General features: G+C 41.4%; 1 protein-coding gene across 3 annotated transcripts in view; it reads right to left on the bottom strand.

Moving 5' to 3' along the window:
- Nucleotides 1–25,388, bottom strand: part of lonrf2 (LON peptidase N-terminal domain and ring finger 2) — a 76,230-nt gene that overhangs the window by 8,762 nt on the left and 42,080 nt on the right. For all 3 annotated transcript variants that reach the window (XM_059552385.1, XM_059552383.1, XM_059552384.1), the window contains exons 2-3: nt 17,805–17,923; nt 3,926–4,048 (exon numbers count right to left, since the gene is read on the bottom strand). In XM_059552385.1, coding sequence (XP_059408368.1) covers nt 3,926–4,048; nt 17,805–17,879 — 198 coding nt within the window. In that variant the 5' untranslated portion in view covers nt 17,880–17,923. The remainder of the gene's footprint in view (nt 1–3,925; nt 4,049–17,804; nt 17,924–25,388) is intronic.

Below are 25,388 nucleotides of genomic sequence, written 5' to 3'. Positions count from 1 at the left end.
ACCAAATCGAACTGAATCGTTTTAAACGGTTCGCGTCTCCAATACGCATTAATCCACAAATGACTTAAGCTGTTAAGTTGTTTAATGTGGCTGACACTCCCTCTGAGTTAAAACAAACCAATATCCCGGAGTAATTCATGTACTCAAACAGTACACTGACTGAACTGCTGTGAAGAGAGAGATGAACACCGAGCCGAGCCAGATAATGACTCGTTCATGAGTCAAGAACCGGTTGCATTGGTTTTTCGGATCAGTAGTTCTTTCTGACAGTTCGATTCAATAAACCGGTTGAAGAAAACGGTTCACCGGTTCTTTTGCGCTCAACGTAATGGCGTCAGTGGCGATGACTGCAAGCCTTCGGTTTACCTGGGCTCATAGCATTAGCACAGAATCAGTTCAGAATCAATCACCAAAAGAATCAGTTCGGTTCAGACGCTCTGTGTGTCGGTTTGCTTCACGCTCAATCACAGATGCGCAGTATCATCAGCTCCTCGGTTCTCGAATCGGACACGTCTGACAGAAACGCTTCTTGTCTCGTTGAACGAGTCATTATCTGGCTCGGCTCGGTGTTCATCTTCAGTTCTCTCGTCACAGCAGTTCAGTCAGTGTACTGTTTGAGTAAATGAATTACTCTGGGATATTGGTTTGTTTGAACTCAGAGGAAGTGTCAGCCACATTAAAAAAAGTTAACAGCTTAAGTCATTTGCGGATTAATGCGTATTGGAGACGCGAACCGTTAAAACGATTCAGTTCGATTTGGTGAACTTATTTTAAAAAGATAAGACAGAACGGAAGACACGGAAGAGAAGATAATGTATTTTCGATGCTTCAAAAAATTCTAACTGACCCTCTGATGTCACATGGACTACTTTGATGATGTTTTTCTTACCTTTCTGGACATGGACAGTTTACTGTACACACAGCTTCAATGGACTAAGAGCTCTCTGACTAAATCTAAAATATCTTAAACTGTGTTCCAAAAATAAACGGAGGTCTTACGGGTTTGGAAAAACATGAGGGTAAGTTAATAATGACATAATTTAGCAAATTGGGTGAACTAACCCTTTAAAAGCATACTAGCACGTGTGTAGCCACATGACTCTGCCCCGTCCAGTAAGTGGCATAAAAGAAAAACACGGAGGTGAACGCCGGTTCAACACATAGTGATGGCGCACGAGCGGTGAGCCTTGCATCTTCACTAAACTTTGTCAGTTGTATTTGTTTTATGGTTTGGACATTGAAGCGATTAGATGATTGGATGTGTATTATTATATCGAGCTACCATGTTCGCGCTAGGGCTGTCAAAAAAAAAATAGAGTTTCGAATATTCGTAGAATAAAAAATGTAAAAAATCCACATTCGAATGCAAAAATGTAGGTGTCCGTTAAGTAGGCAGCTTTAAGGCCCGCCTCGGGTATACTTTCACATTCCGTGTTCTGTTCCGTCTCACACAGCTTCATCCACACAGCTTTCAGAAGGCGGACGAGCTCGACGAGCAGTACCACTTCTGTCATTATTCACCTCGTGCATGTGCTGTTGACAGCTGCGCATCCCGTCCACGTGCAGGCACTTTTTGAGATGCGTGGATGGATGCGCGGCTGTCCGCGAGCCCTCTTGATGGCGAAAATTACATAATGCGGACGGTGCGCGGATGGTCAAATTATACTTTGGCCTTTATCAGTGGTGCACGAGATGCGATGACAATATAAAAGTGTCATTGCATTGGAATGTTTTTGTTAACCTATACAGTTGAAGCAACTAGATGCAGCGCTGCTGCGATGTTCAATCAAAATATTGCGGAAAAAGAGAATGTGGAGAAGATCTTGTTTACATCAAAACTGAAACCAAGCCGTTCACACAGAACACATATTTCAAGCATTTTCTAGAGAGGGTCGTCTTCTATTACCCTTGCACTCGCGTCTCACACAATAGAGCCGCTTGTTTAGAAAGCAATGTAAAATTAATGTAGGTTTTTTTTCAAAAACATATCTTGAGACTTTATGGTGGGTTTTTCCCATCCTACTGCATCTCATGTTTAAATGAAAAATGTACTCTGTGTTATTGGCTTTCACCCCTTTGAATTAAATGCATGCACACATGGTACTGTTTTGTTTATAGTTCTTTAAGCTACTTAATTATAATTGGTTTATAAACATTATTTTAAATATTATGCACTTTTTTTCACAGTCATATTTTCTTATGCTTTGAATAAACGTGCATTAGTAATATTTTGCCCAATGCGCCCTCTTGTGGCCTCAGAAGATAACCCAAAAGCTTTTCTTCACCCTAACTAAAATTATGCATTTTAAATTCGAATATAATTCGAATTTGGATAATATTTAATTGCAAATTCAAATTTAGTTTTTCAGCCATTTTGACAGCCCTAGTTCGCACAGCTGTATTGTGGCACGAACACTCATATAAACAGTAGTTCTGAAGAACACGGGCACAGAGGAACGAAGAAACTAGTTGTCAGCGCTGTCCTGTGATTTATCACTAAAGTAGCTTAGAATCTCAAAAATTATTATAGCATATTTTTCTACTTTTGAAGGAACTAGGCTATTAACAATCACTCGTATTGGTACTGTGCTAATTTATCTTTATCTGATCTTTATTTATCTCTTACACTGAGCAATAATCTGTAAGAAATGTTACGAACATAGATAAGATAACTGCTGATAGTGAGCTATGATGTCAGATTGCTCTTTCAATAGGAAAAAATATCTCACCTTCAATAGTCATTCAAATTTACAGTACAAACCTTGTCAGTGAACTATGAGGGCAAAACAACAAAACAGAAACAAAATAATTGTTCATTAATCGTAACCGAGGTAAAATGTTCAATTAATCAAAACAATTAATTAAGGTTTTGATTTTAGGCCATAATCGTCCAGCCCTAGCCTATTGCTTATTTTTGGGATGCTTATACGAAAAAGAACACCAGCGGTTTCTGAATGTGAAGCTGATGCAGTTTATCAGACAGTCGTGCCCATTAAATTTCGCTCTTATGTGTTGCTGTTAACTCACAATCAGTTTTCGGGTCATTTGGGCATTACAAACATACAACCGCATTTTACTGGACTTTTTTTGGCCTGGTTTAAAATCAGATGAAATCAGTGAAATATTGCCATGCCATACCTGCCAGATTGTGAGCAAGCCAAATCAGTCAATTTCTCCAGCACCTCTTTGCCCCATTCCCATTGCTGATGAGCTGTTTGAGCGGACGATTTTAGACTGTGTCGGTCCTCTGCCACGGACTAAGACCAGACATAAGTTCATGTTAACTATGATGTGCTCATAACAGCGCCACGGTCACGAGCGGAGGTTCACGAATCATGCCATTTGCGTTCTCTTATCTTGTTGTTTTTGTCATAAGATATACTCCATTTATTGATACTATAAATATATTTCCAGGATTATGAAATCCTTATGCACTGCCTAAATGTATACGTTGCTTGCTTGATCAACCATTTGAATAATGGTCTCTCTAGTTTATTAAAATGGCAGATATTTTACAAGTTTATTTCCTTTATTGACGAGCAACTTATGTCAGAAAGAGTTTGGTAATCAGCAAGAAGGATAATGAATGAATATTACCATGGCTGCTGTTTGATTGCAATGGCGAGACCATCATGGCAGAGAAAATTAATCGTAGATGGAGATATTAATCGCAGGTTAGAATTCTAATCCCTTATTTGTTGATCTGGTAAAAAATGATGTGGTACAACACAATTCAATTTAAAATAAAACCCAGATAAACAAATCCTTGATTAACTCTAAACTTTGCTTAAATTAATCCTTGTTGGTGCAACTCACCCTCACGGTTTAAGATTTAAAATTAACATCAAAATTAGAAGGGAAACAATCACACAACGGATTTACGACACAAAGACTGACATTTGCAAATAAACAAATATTAACATACCTTTTGGGCCTCCAGTTTTACGGCAATCCAGTCAGATTTAAGAGCCAAACAGCAGAAATACTCTTGCAGAGCCTCTTCATTGCGGCCAGTGCTCCTGAACGCTGCAGCCTTAATGTAGTGAGCCTGGAAAGAGAAAATAAAAGTAGGTAAAAGTAACTAAAGCCCAGCTATCATTAAATTAAAACTGACTAGAAAGGTAAAACTAGTTTATTAATCACACAAAAGCAATATTTAAAATTTAGCTGGAAGCAGCAAAGAAGACCCAAGCAAGGCGCCACCACCACCCCATAGCTTTATGAAAAACAATATGCAATGGGTAGTCTTTGGCTGTTTGTGACCAAATTTTATTGGAATTTTCTATGTTAACGTACAAAGAAATATTGGACATGACTGGTAAAGGCAAAAATGGTCTTAAAAAGAGTCATACTTAAATTCTTGAGGGTCTAAGGTCCCGTCCACATGGAGACTCGTTTCGCTGTATAAACATAAATTTTTTATCATATAGGCGTTTCGTCCACACGGATCCAGCATTTTGAGAGAGTGAAACTGATATTTTTTTTAACCGGGTCCCAGAGTGGATAAATCTGAAAACACCACCCATGCGTTTTCATTTGGACAGCGAATCCGTATATTTTCTGAAACGATGACGTCATCAGCACACGTCTTGCCCCTAGTCAGACACTACTATGTCACGTAAAAGAAACCAAAACAGGAACAAACACTGAACGATTGTATTTGTATTCACTAACATTAACACAGATCTCAATGTTCATACTGTCCATCCTAAATAGTATGCGAGATTAGAATAAGTGTGTCCCAACGCATAGTATGTTGAAAAAGTACGCCAAAAGTCACCGGATGCTCTACTATTTTAGGTCGATTTTTGAAGTCTGGATCCCTGCACACTCTAATGGCTAAACTTGCCCACAAGCAATTGTGCTTTGGCAAAGGATTAGGTCCAGAACTACAAAAACAAATAAAATGTGTTAGAAAAACTACAAACGTGGCGGATGTGCATAATCAACGTTTAGGTAGAGAGGATTACAGAAAGGGGTTTGAGTAACTAATAATCAACATTTAACCTGGTAAAAAAAAATATATATTTTTTTTTTTATCCATGTTATATTTCATCTGCAACAGCAAAGTGAGCTTTTATAAACATCCATTTGGCCGTTAACTTTTAAATACATCATTTCTCAGCATTAAAGACCCACGCCTGGCAAATCAATGAGCTACTTTTCTTTCCAGTATGGTAGGAAGCTAAATGAAATGAAATGTGGAGGATGTTAACTGTGACAAGATGATTTACAGGCCAGTTTACAGTGACAGGGTGCGTGTAACAGGTGCGACAGAGTGGTCTTTTAAAGACGCAATTGTGACATGATAGTGTGTCCCAAAGCTTGCTTACTCTTCTACTACACACTCAAAAGTGTGTACTTTTTCCTTCACCAAAAGAGTACATACTTTAAGGCCGTAGTATAAGTAGGAACATTGAGATGCAGGGATAGTTCCATCTTCTCCATTTTAGGTGTATCTCTGTGGCAGAATTACAGCACCACATACTGGTCTGGCATGTATACTACATCGTTTTGCGTCGGTTTTGTGTAGTCGCAGAGACGATAGGGTATGCTTTGGCTTCATGTGGAAGTAGCTTAAAAGGACCTATTTTCGGGGAACAGTTGTGGGGTTGATATCTACTAATCAGCCATGATGCAGAATAAAACCACACGGTAATGAATGTGTTAAAACTTCAAAATAAAATAAAAAGTACAAAAACACATGAACTGGTACAACCATAAAAGAGCAATGTTTGAACAAAATGAATTCAGCCACAATGCAGTAATAATAATACTACTAATAATAATAAAAATAAACTTTATTTTCTATAGCGCCTTTAAATGTAGACCTTTTAAGCTCCGCTCGCCGGAGTCATTGGACATCATCATGCACAGATAGATGCCCTAACCAATTTCGACATTTAGAAACGTCTGAGAAAGATTCAACGATGACAAAAGCTCGTACAAGCTCTGCTGATTCGTTCACAGTCACCGGTTTCAGAGTGCGCATGAATGCAGCAAACTGTATCAGCTAATTTTGACCGATTAATAATCAGTTAAACGGTTTAAAAAGTAATTTATGTATTTTCAGTAAATTATCAAAATATTTAAAAAGGTTTGCTGCATGGTTAAAATACGCTACGCATAACTATATATATATATATATATATATATATATATATATATATAGAGAGAGAGAGAGAGAGAGAGAGAGAGAGAGAGAGAAAACTTGTATAGCCTATACGTTTTTTAGAGAGAGAGAAAAATTATTACATTCAGAAATAGACATAATGCAGACACAAAATGTTTACAAACATTAGGCTATAATAAACACTAGGCTATTTTGTATAATCATTCGTCATTCAAATACATTGCGAATACGGAAACTTTGATTTTGTGTTGAATGAGAGACCCGCTGGTTTCAGTTTCGTTTTAGCCTAAATTAATTAGTTTTAGTTTGTCGTTAATATTGCTATAGCTTCTTATATTTTTAATTCTTGTTCTTTTCTAAATACTGTTAATTTAGATGCATATACAGATGCATATACAGCGTTACCTATTATACATTTACCATTATTCTAAATTCTTTATATTAAATACAATTTTAGCATCCAGATACGTCGGGAACATGGAAACATTTGGATTCGTGCCAAAAGAGCGCGGTAGGCATCAGCTTCACCTTAGATTAATTTGTTTTTGGATTGACGTTTTTATAGCCTAAACTAATAACTGTTTTTATAATGTTTTTAAACATTTTGCTTTAGACTACAGGCATTTTAGCCTTCATTATTTCGGAAGTAATAGGGCTAATAAAATGCGACGTGAGCCGAGACTTTTTTATTTTTTTTTACTCTCAAAACGCAATCTTATAATGTTTTTTCTTTTCTTTTAACAATGCAGCAAACATTTTTAAATATCTTAAAAATACTTTGTCTTTAAAGTGTTGATAAAATATTATTATTATTTTTTTAAGTAGCTTACATTTGTCCAAAATCTATAGATGATGATGCTGTAGCCTATTGGCTGTGACTAAGCGTTAGATCTCTATTTTTTCCTTTTCTTTTTGAGTAAAGAAAACGCTATACTTTATTATTATTATTATATTATTATTATTAGGCAAATAATATTGTTTTTTAAAAATAACGTTATTAACCGGTATTTCTTCCACCCGAACTGGTTTCGGAATGGTAATAATATCAGAGGAACACAGAACAGAAACGTTAAAATATCGATTCTGCTCGGAGTGAACCGATTTAATTTTTTTTCCGTTTTCAAACCCTGCTCAAAGTGCTGAACAAAAACAAAATAAACACTGTATAAAATAATACAAGCAAAAATATGAAAAGAAATACAAATCAAAACAACAAAAAAAACATATTTTTATAAATAATACAAATGTTTAATTAAAAGCTACCCTAAAAAAAATGAGTTAAGGCAAGATTTAAAAATGCTAAGAGTTTTAGCTTGCCTTATCTCAATCGGTAAAGTATTCCACACTTTTAGTGAAGTGACATACAGCCAAGTATGGTGACCAATATTCAGAATTCGTGCTCTGCATTTAACCCATTCAAAGTGCACACACACAGAGCAGAGGGCAGCCATTTATGCTGCGGCGCCCGGGGAGCAGTTGGGGGTTCGGTGCCTTGCTCAAGGGCACCTCAGTCGTGGTACTGCCAGCCCGAGACTCGAACCCACAACTCTAGTGTTAGGAGTCAAACTCTCTTACCACTAGGCCACGATTTCCCCTTATGGAGCTAATGAAGAAAAAGCCCTATCGCCCATCAATCTTAAACGGGTTAATGGAACATTTAAAAGGCCAGTTTCAGATGAGCGAAGGTCACGTGTTGTGGTATAAGAAATTAAAAGCTCAGAAAAAATGAAGGTGCCAACCCATGCAAAGCCTTTTAAGCATCAAAATTTTACAATCAACCCAAAAACTAACAGGGAGTCAATGTAAAGACATTTTAAGATCGGAGTAATATGTTCTTTTATCCTAGTTCTAGTAAGGATTCTAGCAGCCTAATTTTGCACTACCTGCAATTTGTTTAGGGTAGCTTTTGACGCCCCCACCAACAAGGCATTACAATAATCAATCCTGGTAAACACAAAAGTGTTTATCAACCTCTCAGCAACAGGAAAAGAGAGCATTGGATGTAGTCTGGCAATATTTCTAAGATTAAAAATGTTTTAACAGTCTTTTGAACACATGGATCAAAAAATTTATTTGAATCGAAAATCACCCCTTAATTGTTTAGTTTTGTTTTAAACTCCATAATTGAACCATCAATGTGCAAAGTAACCAACCCAGCTTTACGTAATTGGTGGGGTGAACCAATGAGCCAAATAACCAAAGAAAATTTTGTGACATCCATTCTTTTATCCTAGAAATGCATGTGGAAATCTAAAAGAAAAGAGATCTCAAAAGCTGATCAAGTGGAAAAATATAGATGTTAAAAAGCAAGGGGCCCAAAATTTATCCCTGAGGGCCTCCAGATTGCACAACACCAGTTTTTGACCTAAATCCACCCATAGAAACAAATTGCTTACGATCAGAGAGGTATGACCAATTAAGTGCAGTATCAAAGACCCCAAAAACAGTTTCTAGCTGAGTAATTAAAACTAAATTATCTACAGTGTCTAAAGATCTGAGAGCACTGAGATCAAGAAAGATCAAAATTTAAAGATAACCAGAATCTGAAGCAATTAACAAATCATTAGTAACCTTGACCAGTGCTGTTTCAGTCCTATAGAATTAGTGGAAGCCAGATTGCAAAGGTTCAAAAATATTGTTTTCAATTAAATGAGAAATTAACTGAGAAGCAACCACTCGCTCCAAAATTTTAACAAGAAAAGGAAGATTGGATATGAGACGAAAATTATTAAGGTTTTCATAATCACGATTTGTCTTCTTTATTACTGGGGTAACTGCAGCAATTTTTAAACCTGGTGGAACAACCGCAGTACACAGAGTCATTTATAATACTCAAAACAACTGGACAGAAGGAAACAAAACGTGACTGAAACAGACTAGTAGGTATGGGATCAATTAATGAAGTGGCTAGCTTCATTTGAGAAACCTCCTTTTGAAGAGAGTAAGAATCAAGTGTGCAGAAGAGTACCAGAATAAGAAACATTAACAGAAGACGACGAAAATTAAGTAGAAGCACATATACCCTTGTGTATATTAACAATCTTGGTATCAAAAAAGTTAAAAAAAAAATTATTACAAAGTTGAGTTGAAGCAGTAACATGCGAAAAACTATTACAATTCAACACTTTGTTAATAGAATTAAACAGCAGTCTCAGATTTCTTTGGTTGTCACCAATCATCTTAGAAAAATAAGACTATTAAATATAATATATTATAAATTAGGAGTATTTTTTTTTTTTTAGGAACAGTTACGTCACTCTCCACCCCATGTACTGTAGTTTAAATCATTCCAAAACTGTGGCATTTGTACGTGCTTGATTTGTGCCGTTATAATGAACATTGTATATTTTAGTGCTCGATTTAGGCCAATACCCTTTAATTATTTCAATGCCCTATAACTTTTGAACAGGGTGATGTGTACATTTTTGTTATTTTGATTATAGATCATGTTTTTCATTTAGTGCTGCACTTCAGAAGCTACATAAATACATACATGTTTCCCAGAAGACAAAATAAGTTAAATTTACCCTGATCATCCAATTCAAAAAGTTTACACCCTCCAGCTCTTAATGCATCGTGTTACCTTCTTAAGCCTCAGAAAATGTTTTGGCCTTTTGTAATTATGTATAGCCGCATTTCCACTGTCGGGCCAGTGCGAGCCAGGGCTCAAAGCGGGCCGGGCGGGGCTAATAGCCTCGGACCAGTAGCACCGAGGCCAGAATAGTGCAGGGTTTCCACAGTGGAGCCTGAAGCTCCGCTGCGCGTCACTAAAACATGCCCTTTACATGCCTCTCAGGAACAACGTCATGCTACCTCATCATTTCACCAACAAAGAGAAGTTATCTGAAAACTAAGTCGTCACTGGAACATGCGCGATCAAAAAACGACCATAATATAAGAGGCCGTTTGTTTGCATGCTTTGTTATATATTCAAATTCAAAAGCATCGATGTTTTAACTATAGAATATGTGATACATTGATCATATTGATTTAATTTATCAGGACTCAAAATTAATCACACATAAATACACTTATTTCTATTTTATTTATTTTTAACGCTTATGAAAATAGCCTGCTTATTAAGTCGAAGTCTGTTTCTGTTTATTTGTTGCCACAGTAGCCTATACGTCACATTTAGAATGAATGATAATATCTCTATTTTTATAAAAGCTCCCGAACAAAAAACATTATTATATTTTTTTATGATAGGCAACGTGAGCTAAACTCTCGAGACGAGGCTTGTGACAGATAATATAAGTTACTAAATAAATACACGATTGTGATAGAGAATAAGAAGCTGACGTCTGATTTCTCCAAGCGGTCATATTTACCATGTTTACTATGGTAACATGTTTAGCGTGCATAGTTATTTGTATCGCTTATAAATATTTCTGCCTTGTTTACGTGATTATAATCCACATTGGATCAAGTTATTTCAAACACTCGCTGCTGACTGAAAGTGAGTTTTGAGCTTGACTTATTTAAAAAAGTGTTTAATGCTGGTGTTAAAGCATGTTATCTTTCTGAAATGATCCGCAGCGCAGATGCTCTCTATTTTTATAAAAGCTCCCGAACAAAAATCATTATTATATTTTGATGATATGCAACGTGGAGCTAAACTCACGAAATGAGACAACAGATAAAATGTTAGTTAATAAATACACAATTGTGATAGAGAATAAGAAGCTGACGTCTAATTTATCCAAGCGGTCATATTTACCATGTTTACTATGGTAATGTTAATTTTTAGCGTGCATAGTCTTTTACATCGCTTATAAATATTTCTGCCTTGTTTAGTGATTATAATCCACATCGGATCAAGTTATTTCAAACACTTGCTGCTAACTAAGAGTGAGTTTTGAGGTCAACTTATTTTAAAAAGTCTTTAATACCGGTGTTAAAGCTGTTATCTCTCTGAAATGATCTGCAGCGCCGAGCTCTCTAGACGCGGAGAAACTCCGCCTTTGTTCATAACCCCTCCTCTAGCCCCAGCTGGCCCGCTTTGGCCCAAGGTTTTCGTCGGGCCAAAAAAATCTGGCCATTGGCCCTGAGGCAGCCCCGGTGAGGCACGATCAAGCCCTCAAGAAGCGCGCACCGCCTTTGAGCACAGGACCGTCCGCGCTCACTTAACTTGCACCTGATAATAATGTGAAGTGGAGCGCGTGTCTGAAACGTTTCCTGTTCAGTCATTCTGCGAGTCTGCGACTGAATAAATTCACTTCTTGTCATGAGAAAAAGTGACAGAAGCAGCAGTTGTGAGTGGGTGGCCATCCCCGCCCCTACGTAAAATAATTTGAATACGTTAAACTGGAAAAAAAATATAGCCTTGGTTAACGAGCAAGTTTTGACACTAATATATATATATATATATATATATATATATATATACCATCACAGCCCTACGTGTCCATCGTGTAGTTCCAGCAGGGCAGTCAGATTCCCCCGAACCCAAGCTTCTCGTCGAGAAGATGGTGTCAATTGCGTTGAGAGACCAGTTGATCAAATCCATAATTTCAGTTTAGGAGAGCAGTGCAGAGAGAGTCTCTCTGAAGTATTAGATTAGACGAGAGAGCAGGTGAAGTAGGGAAGGCAGGGAGGAGAGGGAAGAAATGCGACTGCCTCCCGTTGGTGCAGTCCGTTGGTCCATTGTGCACTATGATAATTATTATGTGAACAATTGACCTATCAGCAGTTTATTTACAGTCTATTCGTAATGTAGGGGGTGGAACACCTCAGATTCTAGAGAGCATTTGATTGGACAGAATGTTTGACTAGATGCTGAAGTGCAGGGTATGTCATCAAAATCGTTGACCCATATTGTTGGTTTTGAATTGGAAGTTTTTAATGCTTATATCTTCTAAATGTGAACTGTGTCATTGTTTTGGAGCACACTTGCTTATATATAACCTTAAGTCTAATATATTAATACAAAAAAAAATAATTTATTTCATGGGGACTTTAAAACGTACTCGGTTACTAACGTAACCTCGGTTCTCTCTAGAAGAGGGAACGAGTACTGCGTCTTAGCTAAGACGCTACGGGAAAAGTCTCTTTTCACGAAATACTGAAGCAAAAAATTATCCTTAATTTTGAATTTTTAAAAGCGCATTTGCAGCAGTACACAGCCATAGGCGAGACGGCTCGCTCGCTCATTGGCTGCTCTGCGGCAAGTGCACAGCCTATCGAGCGCAGGCTGATGCAATATCAGACCAATAAGGACGCTTCGCGCCCTTCATGCCACTTCCCGCCGAAACGGGTGTGGCCCAACCCTATAAAAGGAGCTCGAAAAGGCTGACTCACCTGATTTATTTCATCGCCGAAGCGAACCAGAGTGAATCGTACGCACGGCAGAGAACGCAGTACTCGTTCCCTCTTCTAGAGAGAACCGAGGTTACATTAGTAACCGAGTACGTTCTCTTACGAGAGTTCTCTCATACTGCGTCTTAGCTAAGATGCTACGGGAACCCCATGTAAAACGCCGTGCGCGCAGGGATCACACACCAATAAACCTGAAGCAACGCCCAGGATTTACAGTGCACAGTCACCCGAGGGACTCACAGAGAGTCCAGGACAGGAAAGGGGGGGAGCCCTCCATCCCATATCTAGCAGCACCCGTAGATGTGGCAATATAACATCACACAGTCGAGGCAAGGCCTGACCAATGTGGCAATGCGGGTCTTACGCAATACTGCCCATATAACAGTCGGCAGCGCATAATGCTCACGAACTCAGAATTCCCATCAGGGCCCTGATTCGGCTATACCGACAGCAGCCTTGCAAGGCGGGAACCTCCAGGTTATAGAACCTGATAAATGCAGACGGCGAGGCCCAACCTGCCGCCATACATATATCCTGCAAGGAGATCCCAGTAGACCACGCCCACGACGAGGCGACGCCCCTTGTGGAGTGTGCTCTGACGCCCAGTGGGCACTGAAGGCCCCTGGAAGCGTAAGCTAACGCTATGGCGCCAACTATCCATCTGGATAGAGTCTGTCTCGAAACAGCCATTCCCTTGGAACGTCCACTGAACGAGACAAACAGCTGCTCAGTCTGTCGAAAGACAGCGGAGCGAGACACATAAGCTCTTAAAACCCTAACAGGGCAAAGAAGACTCGAGTCTCCATCCTCTCCTGACACCGACAGGGCAGACAGGGCAATAACCTGAGCCCGAAATGGCGTGTTGAGGCACTTCGGCACATAACCGTGCCTAGGTTTGAGTATGACCCTTGAGTCATTAGGCTCAAACTCCAAGCACGACAGGCTCACCAAGATCGCGTGCAGGTCACCCACACGCTTCACTGAAGCGAGAGCCAACAAGAATACTGTCTTGAACGACAGATGCTGGAGGCTAATCGATTGGATAGGCTCAGAAGGGGGACCCTTCATGGCCTTCAAAACCGCCGAGAGGTCCCATATAGGGACTGACGGAGGTCCTGGAGGATTCAGCCTCCTAGCTCCTCTAAGGAAGCGGATGACCAAATCGTTCCTTCCTATTGACTGACCGAGCGCTGTTTCAGAAAACGCTGCGATGGCCGCCACAAACTTTGAGCATGGATGGGGCTCTGCCCTTATCCAACAGCTCCTGTAGGAAGGAGAGAACCTCCGTCACCTCACAACTAAGGGGTGAACATCCCCGAGCCGTGCACCAGCTGGAGAACACCGACCACTTCAAGGCATACAGCCGTCGTGTCGACGGAGCTCTAGCCTGAGTGATGGTATTTAGCACTCCCACTGAGAGATCAGCGGGTAACCGTTGAGCGCCCACACATGGAGGGACCACAACTCCGGTTGAGGGTGCCAAATCAAGCCCCTGGCCTGCGAGAGGAGGTCCCTCCTCAACGGCACTGGCCACAGGGCGATGTCTGCTAACTGCATCAAATCTGGGAACCATGGTTGGTTCTTCCAAAAAGGTGCTACAAGCAGTATTGAACATCTCGTTTCTCTCACCCGTTCTATCACCTGCTGAAGGAGGGAGACGGGAGGGAAAGCATAAAGCGAGCAGCACGGCCATCTCTGTGACAGCGCGCTTTCGTCCTTGGAAAAGAACGCGGGGCAGTGAGCGTTTTTGTGGGACGCGAAGAGGTCCACTTCCGCCCTGCCAAATCTCTCCCACAACAGCCGGACTGTTTGCGGGTGTAGAGACCATTTGCCCGTGTGAATGTTGCTTCTGGACAGCCTGTCTGGACCCAGATTCTGTAGGCTTCTGTAGATTCTTCCCAGGCACATGAACTGCCCTCAGCGAGCGCAAGTTGCGCTGAGCCCGAACCAGGAGGCGTTCTGCCAACCTGCACAGGTTTCGGGACCCGAGACCGCCCTGGCGATATCTGTAGGACACCACAGACATGTCGTCCGAACGGACTAAGACGTGGTGCCTTGATTCGGGGACAAAAGCGCGTCAGCGCGTTCTCCACTGCCAGCATTTCCAGACAGTTGATATGTTGGAGCCTTTCCCGTTCTGACCACAGGCCAAAGGACGGTCTGCCCTCGAGCAGCGCTCCCCATCCCGAAGTGGAGGCGTCCGTCGACACCATCTTCACTTTCGAGGAAGTCCCCAGGCTTACACCTGATTGGTACCAGTCGTTCGCTGTCCAGGGTTTCAGGGCTGTAACACAGCCCTGATTGAGCTTGCGACGCAGTCGACCAGGTACCCGCGCTTTCAGCCAGAACTGCAGGGGGCGCATGCGGAGCAGGCCCAACTGCAGAACCGGAGATGCTGAGGCCATGAGACCCAGCATCCTCTGACATTCTCTGAGCGAAACGGTCGCGTCGCAGCGGAGAGAACTCGCCGCGCGCTGAATGCCCAACGCGCGCTGTGGTGACAGCCGCGCCGTCATGGAACGTGAGTCCAGAGCCAAACCCAAAACAGAATCGTCTGACTGGGGTTCAGCGACTCTTCGTCCAGTTGACACTGAGACCGAGTTTCTCGAGGTGATGGAGTAAAACGGCCCTGTGCTCCACGAGCTCCACTCGTGATTGAGCCAGAATCAGCCAGTCGTCCAAATAGTTCAGCACTCGCATGCCTCTGAGTCTGAGAGGAGCGAGCGCTGCGTCCATGCATCTCGTAAACATACGAGGAGCTACGGACAAGCCGAACGGCAAGACTGCAAACTGGTATGCCTGGCCCTCGAAGGCGAATCTCAAATATCGCCTGTGACTTGACGCCATCTGTATTTGAAAATACGCGTCCTTCAAATCTATTGACATGAACCAGTCTCCTCTGCGAATATGCGCGAGGAGCTTCCTGGTCGCAAGCATTCTGAAACTGCGTTTCACCAATGCCTTGTTCAGCTGTCTTAGATCCAGTATGGGCCTGAGACCCCCGTCTCTCTTGGGCACTAGAAAGTATCTGCTGTACAGTCCCTCGCTTTGAGCTTGAGACACAGGCTCTACAGCCCCTCTGCTCAACAGTTTTGATATTTCAGCCCGAAGTATGCGTGCTACTTCTGTTTTGACCGTGGTTTCAACGCGCGCTAAAAAGCGCGGAGGGCGTTGAAAAAACTGTAGCGAGTAGCCTCTCCTTATAATGCCTAGCACCCAATCCGAAACCCCTGGAAGCGCTGAACATGCATCTGCATGAATGGCTAAGGGCTAGATGCGAAGCGCGCTCTGTTGACTGAGCAACGGCGGCGCTTCGGTGTGCTGTAACATGGGCGTTACGCCTGTGGCATTTGAGGCGGGGAGCGCGCTGATCACAGCGGGCAGATCGCTCCTCCTCGACCCCGTCCCGGCGCTTAACCGATTGAGGGAGGGCTGAGCGGGTCCCGTGGGACTCGTGATGTCTGCGAGTAACTGTGGGCTGCAAGTGTGCACATTTACTGCTTTCGACTCGCTGTCTGCCTGGGCAGAGCGTACGTGCACGGGTTTCGTTTTTACAGAAAACCACGCGCCGTGTGTGACATAGTGTTTGTGGGCACTGAGGAGTAGGCACGGTTACTATGTGGAGCGCGTGACCGATCTGAGTCCATCTTATAGGCGCGAGCCCTGTGTGCAGGGCTGTGCTTACATGTGGAGATGGGCACTTGAGTCGCTTTCATGGGCGCGAGCCCTGTGTGAAGGGCTGTGCTTATATGTGGAGATGGGCACTGAGCAGTGGGCATCGTCACTACATTTATAGCACCATCGGCAGTGGCCGGGACACCAGAAATTACACCTCTTTCGGGAAATAACTGGGTAGCCGTGATAACAGTTTTTGTGTGCAGGCAAGCGGGCAACCGTACAGGCTTGCGCATTGCAAAAGACGCTGAAACAGTCACAATCCCTGGAACTGAAACAGCGGCGCGCTTAGGTGAGAGTTCGGCCGTGGCGACTCGTACACCGGCGCTTTCCTAGGATGGCTTCGGGGCTCCCGGCCTCACCGTAATCCTCTGCCGCGGTCCCCGCGGGGCGACGGCCGGTAGAGCGAGAACGGGGGTGAAGGCAAGCGGGCAACTTTGCAGGCTTGCGCGTTGCAGAAAACGCTGAGACAGTCACAATTCCTGGAACTGAAACAGCGGCGCGCTTGGGTGAGAGCTCGGCCACAGCGGAACTCGTACACCGGCGCTTCGATGAAGCAGCCATCGCGTGCAGTGCAGACGCAGCCCGCTCAGCAGCAGAAGATTCGCGCGAGCAGAGGTGACGTCATGCAGCAGGCTTTAGATGGCAACACCGCTTTCGTCCGCCGTCCAGCAGAGGGCGGACAAAGGTGCGTCGCTATTGCCTGTTCCACCGGCGGAAGTGACTGGTAGTTTCTGTTTTTAGCATCATCCAGTGTGGAGAATGCTAGTGAGACAGACAAACGAGTTCGCGCTGAATATGGAGCGTTCCAAGCCTTTGCCACCTCTTCGTGGAGCTCAGGAAGAAATGAGGCGGGCTTTGAGAAGTACGCTCATCCGAAAGGAAACTACCATCCAGCTGGGAATGAGAGGGGGGCGCTAGTGCAGACCACTCGAGGCCGAGACTCGTCGCGGCCAGCGTGAGCACTCGCCTTGGCTCCTTCTCGATGTCAGCTCGTTTCTCGTAGCTCGCCCAGCCCTCACTGCCCGAAGCTAGCAGAGTGTGGCGCCTCAGCGCAGCGGAGAATGCAGGCTCAGAGAAAAGGCCAAGCGAGTCCTCAGAGTCACCATGGCAACAGCTCGAAGTGAGGGCATCCGCCGTCAGCGAGCGCGAGCGCTGCATGATCTTCACCCAGGCAGGAGACACAGATGACGTACCGGTCTCCCTCGCTGACGAGCCGCAGGAAGGCATCTTAAAAAAGACGCAAGCTCTTTTACGAGTGTGTGTCGCAGGGCGAACACACACACACGCATAAAGAACACACTTCAGCTTCGCTGAAGAGATGAAAAATCAGGTGAGTCAGCCTTTTCGAGCTCCTTTTATAGGGTTGGGCCACACCCGTTTCGGCGGGAAGTGGCATGAAGGGCGCGAAGCAATATTGGTCTGATATTGCATCAGCCTGTGCTCGATAGGCTGTGCACTTGCCGCAGAGCAGCCAATGAGCGAGCGAGCCGTCTCGCCTATGGCTGTGTACTGCTGCAAATGCGCTTTACAAAAATTCAAAATTAAGGATAATTGTTTGCTTCAGTATTTCGTGAAAAGAGACTTTTCCCATAGCGTCTTAGCTAAGACGCAGTACGAGAGAACTCTCGTAAGAGAACCATGGTTTGTTTATGTGGGTTTCGTCACAGATTCCTACCTTTGGCCACAGGGGACGGAGTCGGCACATGGCGTCCCCATCCTTGATGGCTTGACCAAAATTTTTCATTTCCATAAACAGCTCTGCCCGCCTAGCCAGTAGACGACATTCACAGGACTCTGTGAGGAAGAGAAGGGCTTTTACCAAAAACAAACAGAACAGAAATTTAACTACATAATTTTAAGGAGGTTGTAAGCTAGATGTTACTTAAACATGTTAGTAGACTAATATTATATATTGTATTACACTCCATGGTAGGGCTGCACAATAAATCGAGTTTGATTGTCATGTGCATCTCATCAGTAAAGCCAGTTCTGTGATTAGTAGTAAATACCAATCACGTGCTTTCAGATGGAATGGCATTTATTACACAAAAATTGAGATTTAGCATTAATCAGAGAACTGGCTTTACTGACGAGATGTGCATGACAATTGTATGCGATTTATCATGCAGCCCTACTCCATGGCATAAACAATAACTAGAGAGCTACAAGGTCCTGAACGTTCATACTTCTTGATTCTAGCTAAAGCAATAGGGTCTGAATAAATAAAATGATACTAAAATAAGAAACTATTGACTTGAGACAATTTTTTTTCCTTACAAAACAGTTAAAAAAAATATGATGTGACTTATCTAGATGGGTACCAATTTTTTACACAAGAGTGGTGATGAAACCGTAGGAATACTTTTTCACTCCAACTATATTTAATAAAGAGCATGACTTGTTTTTCTTAATTGATCTAAAGGTTACAGACTGTAAAGAAATATTTTGACTTAGCCAGCTATTCTTGACTTTACCTATCAAACTAACAATTAGAAGTCAAACTTCCAATCATCTACTAGTGATAAATTGTGTGTAATTAATAGGGCTGCCCTTGACTAAGGTTATTTTGAAGCATTAATCAACTAATTACATGTTTATTAATAAACCATTTAAATCATTATAATGAGCCTTTAATTGCCTATAATCAAAAAAAATGGTTATTTAAAGGTTCTTTACATGTAGAACCAGTTCTATTTAGAACCATAGCATCCTGAAGAACCCTTTTAATGCTGAAATGATTCTCTGTGTCAGTGTTTAGGGTTCTTTATTTTGCCCTTTTGTTTTCAAATCTGTAACTGTCAAAGCACTTCATTAGTACACTTCAAGCAGTACTGTTTTTTCGTTCTTTTTTTGTAAATAAAGCACTATTTTAGTTTTTATTCAGCATCCATTGTAAAAACTATCGGTTAATTAATCGGTATCGGCCAGTGTGGTCTAACCTAGCTATAGGTATTTGATGTGAACAGTCATTTATCAATTTATTTTGCAAATAACTGTTGTTAAAGCACTGTCATTTTTGGTACAAATTCACGTCATAAAAAAATAAAAGTGGAGAACTGACACATTGTTGTTTTTAGGTAAAACCCTAACAGACACTGCAGGATATTGTAATACCAGGCAGATAGAGGACTAATATACAACCCGAATTCCGGAAAAGTTGGGACGTTTTTAAAATATTAATAAAATGAAAACTAAAAGACTTTCAAATCACATGAGCCAATATTTTATTCACAATAGAACATAGATAACATAGCAAATGTTTAAACTGAGAAAGTTTACAATTTTATGCACAAAATGAGCTCATTTCAATTTTGATTTCTGCTACAGGTCTCAAAATAGTTGGGACGGGGCATGTTTACCATGGTGTAGCATCTCCTTTTCTTTTCAAAACAGTTTGAAGACGTCTGGGCATTGAGGCTATGAGTTGCTGGAGTTTTGCTGTTGGAATTTGGTCCCATTCTTGCCTTATATAGATTTCCAGCTGCTAAAGAGTTCGTGGTCATCTTTGACGTATTTTTCGTTTAATGATGCGCCAAATGTTCTCTATAGGTGAAAGATCTGGACTGCAGGCAGGCCAGGTTAGCACCCGGACTCTTCTACGACAAAGCCATGCTGTTGTTATAGCTGCAGTATGTGGTTTTGCATTGTCCTTCTGAAATAAACAAGGCCTTCCCTGAAATAGACGTTGTTTGGAGGGAAGCATATGTTGCTCTAAAACCTTTATATACCTTTCAGCATTCACAGAGCCTTCCAAAACATGCAAGCTGCCCATACCGTATGCACTTATGCACCCCCATACTATCAGAGATGCTGGCTTTTGAACTGAACGCTGATAACATGCTGGAAGGTCTCCCTCCTCTTTAGCCCGGAGGACACGGCGTCCGTGATTTCCAACAAGAATGTCAAATTTGGACTCGTCTCACCATAAAACACTATTCCACTTTGAAATAGTCCATTTTAAATGAGCCTTGGCCCACAGGACACGACGGCGCTTCTGGACCATGTTCACATATGGCTTCCTTTTTGCATGATAGAGCTTTAGTTGGCATCTGCTGATGGCACGGCGGATTGTGTTTACCGACAGTGGTTTCTGAAAGTATTCCTGGGCCCATTTATTAATGTCATTGACACAATCATGCCGATGAGTGATGCAGTGTCGTCTGAGAGCCCGAAGACCACAGGCATCCAATAAAGGTCTCCGGCCTTGTCCCTTACGCACAGAGATTTCTCCAGTTTCTCTGAATCTTTTGATGATGTTATGCACTGTAGATGATGAGATTTGCAAAGCCTTTGCAATTTGACGTTGAGGAACATTGTTTTTAAAGTTTTCCACAATTTTTTTACGCAGTCTTTCACAGATTGGAGAGCCTCTGCCCATCTTTACTTCTGAGAGACTCTGCTTCGCTAAGACAAAGCTTTTATAGCTAATCATGTTACAGACCTGATATCAATTAACTTAATTAATCACTAGATGTTCTCCCAGCTGAATCTTTTCAAAACTGCTTGCTTTTTTAGCCATTTGTTGCCCCCGTGCCAACTTTTTTGAGACCTGTAGCAGGCATTAAATTTTAAATGAGCTAATTAAGTGGATAAAAGTGTAAAATTTCTCAGTTTAAACATTTGCTACGTTATCTATGTTCTATTGTGAATAAAATATTGGCTCATGTGATTTGAAATTCCTTTAGTTTTCATTTTATTAAAATTTAAAAAACGTCCCAACTTTTCCGGAATTCGGGTTGTATATACAGTACAGACCAAAAGTTTGGACACACCTTCTCATTCAAAGAGTTTTCTTTATTTTCATGACTATGAAAATTGTAGAGTCACACTGAAGGCATCAAGGGCTATTTGACCAAGAAGGAGAGTGATGGGGTGCTGCGCCAGATGACCTGGCCTCCACAGTCACCGGACCTGAACCCAATCGAGATGGTTTAGGGGTGAGCTGGACCGCAGACAGAAGGCAAAAGGGCCAACAAGTGCTAAGCATCTCTCGGGGAACTCCTTCAAGACTGTTGGAAGACCATTTCAGGTGACTACCTCTTGAAGCTCATCAAGAGAATGCCAAGAGTGTGCAAAGCAGTAATCAAAGCAAAAGGTGGCTACTTTGAAGAACCTAGAATATGACATTTTCAGTCGTTTCACACTTTTTTGTTATGTATATAATTCCATATATAATTCCACATGTGTTAATTCATAGTTTTGATGCCTTCAGTGTGAATCTACAATTTTCATAGTCATGAAAATAAAGAAAACTCTTTGAATGAGAAGGTGTGTCCAAACTTTTGGTCTGTACTATATATATATATATATATATATATATATATATATATATATATATATATATATATATATATATATACACACACATTAAAAAGGTTATTTATAACATTATTAAGGTCCTATATAGCATTTCCGGTACAGTTTAGAACCATTTTTCTTAAGAGTGTACAGAGTAGAGCTGTCAAAATGGCTGAAAAACTGAATTTGCATTTTAAAATTAAATATTATTATGAATTATATTCTAATTTAAAATGCATGATTTTAGTTAGGGTGAAGAAAAGCTTTTTGCTTCTCTCCTGAGGCCACATCGAGCAAAATATTTCTAATGCACGTTTATACAAAGCATAAGAAAACATGACTGGGAAAAAAAAGTGCATAATATTTAAAATAATGTTTATAAACCAGTTATAATTAATTAAGTTGCTTAAACAACTACAGACAAAACAGCACCATGTATGCATACATAGTTAAATAAAAAGGGCAGAAAGCCAATCACACAGAATACTTTTTTTTTTTTCATTTAAAAACATGAGATGCAGTGGGAAGGGAAAAAAAATGTTTTTAAAATTAAAATTAATTAATTTTACATGGCTTTCTAAACATGCGGCTCTCTTGTGCGAGACACGATTGCAACGGTGATAGAAGATGTCCCTTGAGATCCACAGTTTAGCTCTAACCCTAATCAAACACACCTGAGCATTCTAATTAATGCCCAACAATGTCTTTGGGATCATTTGAAAATCACAGGAAGGTGACTTTAATCAGGGTTGGAGCTAAACTCTGCAGCGCATTAGACCCTCCAGGGGCAAGATTCGAGGAAGGGTTTGTCAGTGTAATCTAAAGGCCTTTGCGATGTTAAATTGCGAAGATCTTGAGTTTTCGTTTAAGGGCGTGTCCGTGGCGGCCTGGCGAATTTCGATGATTCGCCATGATAAAGGAAATTGCTATAACTCAGACATACAATGTCCAATCTGCACCAAACTTCACATGTTTGATAAGACTCCTGACCTGAACAGATCAACATTCCCAAATTTAGTTATAGTCATAGCGTCACCTGCTGGCAACAGGAAGTGAATGCTTTACGCTACAATGAACTACTTCTAGAAATTTAATAAAATTAACATTTTATTTTGGTCAGTCTAATCTAAAGGCCTTTGAGATAGTGAATTGTGAATATCTTGAGTTTTCGATAAAGGGCGTGTCCTTGGCGTCGTGACAAAGTTTGATGTCTCGCCATGGGAATAAAATTTGTAACTCAGGCATAAAATGTCTGATCTTCCCCAAACTTCACATGTTTGATAAGAGTCCTGGCCTAAACACAGCTGAAGGCCAATATTCCATTGGGTGTGGCAAAATGGCTCGATAGCGCCCCCTATACACTTTCAACATAGCGCGCCTCAAGCTCCGTTTCACGTACATGTACGACAATCAGTACACACATGTAACACACCAATATCTACAAAAAAGTCTCTTGGTAGGAAATCCGAATCCCAACAGGAAGTTGGTTATTTTGAATTTTCTCTGCAAAATTGGTGTCGTTTTTGCCATTTTCAGGGGTTGTACTTTAACAAACTCCTCCTAGAGATTTATTCAGATAAACACCAAAGTTAGTCAGTGTAATCTAAAGACCTTTGCGATGTTAAATTGCGAAGATCTTGAGGTTTTGTTAAAGAGCGTGTCCATGGCGGCCTGACAAATTTCGATGTTTCGCCATGAAAAATGAAGTTGCTATATAGTGCCACCTGCTGGCAACAGGAAGTGACATGTTTTACATTGTACAAAACTACTGCTAGAAATTTAATGACAACAACATTTTATTTTGGTCAGCCTAATCTAAAGTTCTTTGCAATGTTAAATTGTGGAGATCTTGAGTTTTTGTTAAAGGGCGTGTCCGTGGCACCATGACAAAATTTGATGTACCGCCATGGGAATAGAGGTTGTTGTAACTTATGCATAAAATATCCAATCTTCTCCAAACTTCAGATATTTGGAAAGAGTCATAGTCTGAAGACATCTAAAGGCCAGTATTCAGTTATAATCATAGCGCCACCTGTTGGCAATCGGAAACATCATGCAGGAAGATTGGCAGATATAAATGACATATTTCCCTTATATTTACAACTTCAAATGCATATTTCTCGCCATTCACTTCTTTTACTAAAGCCATTTGTTTGCGGTGAGCCCAGGTGCGAGGGCCCGTTCATCGCTGCTTGCAGCTTTAATTACACTTATATCCACGCACCGTCCACATTATGTTATTTTCGTCATCAAAAGAGCTCTGGGGCAGCCACACACCACGTCCCCATGCAGGCATTTTTTTGAGATTACGCAGACGGTGCGCATGCAACAGCGCATGCACGAGGTGAATGAGGAGACAGAAGTGGTACTAGGTGTTGAGCTTGGCTGCCTCTGAAAACTCGTGCGTGTCAATAAGAAACATGATAGAATCGATGGGTCAATGGATTGAACGTCTGTTGTTGTCTGTCATTTTTTTGTTGAAATTGACAGACAGGATTGCAATATAACAATTAATACGTTTATGCTAGGGGTGTGCATGGATAGTCGAACATTCGAATATTCGTTCTGCTCTAATTATTCAATAAATAAAAATGATATTCGAATTTCACAAAAAAAAAAAAAAAAGTTCACAATAAAACCTAATTTGGTCACTTTCTGTGATTCTCCACGGCATATTTGAAGATGTATGCAAGCAAAAAATAATTAATGAATGAATAAGGGGCCATTCACATATGCCTAAATATGCGTGTAAAACGCTAGGCGCGCCGCTTTCTCCTTCTTTCCAAAGCGCTCGGGCAGAAGCGCTCCTCAGGTGTCTGCCGTTGCTAAGCAACAATGACGCGCTCTCTCCATGAAGACGCGGAAATTTCAGCAAACTATCTCAATGCGGTGCGGACGCGGCTGGAAAAAACGGGCGCGTCGCACCACGTGCGCATCGCGACCGCGTCACTTCCATTATGAGCGCGCATACCGCGCGTCTACATTGGAAATAACGAACTTGAGCGCGCAAAAGACGCGATATGTGAATGGCCCCCAAGAACTGCAGTCTTCTACGGTACTTCAAATATGCCGTGGAGAGTCACAGAAAGTGACTGATTTCAAGAACATTGTTGCGGCATCTCTCAAGCAACGAATAAACACAGCTAACTTGGAGAATGCAGTGAAAACTCCTCTTCTCGCGCCTGCCCTAGACCTTTGGCACAAACATCTCAGGTTTCTCGATGAAAACACAAGAGAAGTAAGAAAAAAAAACTTTTTTTGAACATTATCAGAACATTTTCCTTGATGCGAGTGGTGCGGATGCAGCCGCCGCCACCAACGATGAAGAGGATGCAATGCCCAATCATCGGAAAAGGCTGAGCCAGCTCTTCAGCGATGATTTACAGAGAGTCCAGCCAAGACGAGTGGGAACAGTTCTTGCTGGAGCCATGTATTTCACCAGATGAGGATCCCATTCAGTGGTGAAACGAAAACACGAAGCGCTTCACAAAACTTATTCGCTTTGCACACCATTATTTGTGAGTCCCGCCAATGTCTGTGCCGTCAGAGCGCTTTTTCTCTGCAGCCGGCCTTATTGTTAACAGACTAAGAAGCCGACTTTCCCCTGATCATGTTTACATGCCCGTATTTCTTAACAAGAACATGTAAAACAATAGGAATAAAAAAGCAAAAAAGATTTGCTAACAGTTTAAAAGTTTCAAAGTTAAGTGTAGGCTATGTTCTACAATAGCCTAATTGCTGCAGGCTGCTTACGTTTTTTCTTTTTTCACTTTTTTTTTTTTGCTTTTAATCTGTACTTTGGTTTGTTTGCACGCATTGTTAAATGTTTTCAGCTACAAAACACGATGTGTAATGTTCAAGCTTATTGTGTGTAAGCTTGTCCAAATTTATGAAACAATAAATGTTGCTGAAAAATAACGTCTGTCTCAGTAAACTTAATTTAAATAAACAAATATTCATT

The sequence above is a fragment of the Carassius carassius genome, chromosome 6 (assembly GCF_963082965.1).
Source record: "Carassius carassius chromosome 6, fCarCar2.1, whole genome shotgun sequence".
NCBI classification, from domain to species: domain Eukaryota; kingdom Metazoa; phylum Chordata; class Actinopteri; order Cypriniformes; family Cyprinidae; genus Carassius; species Carassius carassius.
Note: the sequence above shows the minus strand (reverse complement) of the source record. Positions and strands in the feature narration are given on the sequence as shown.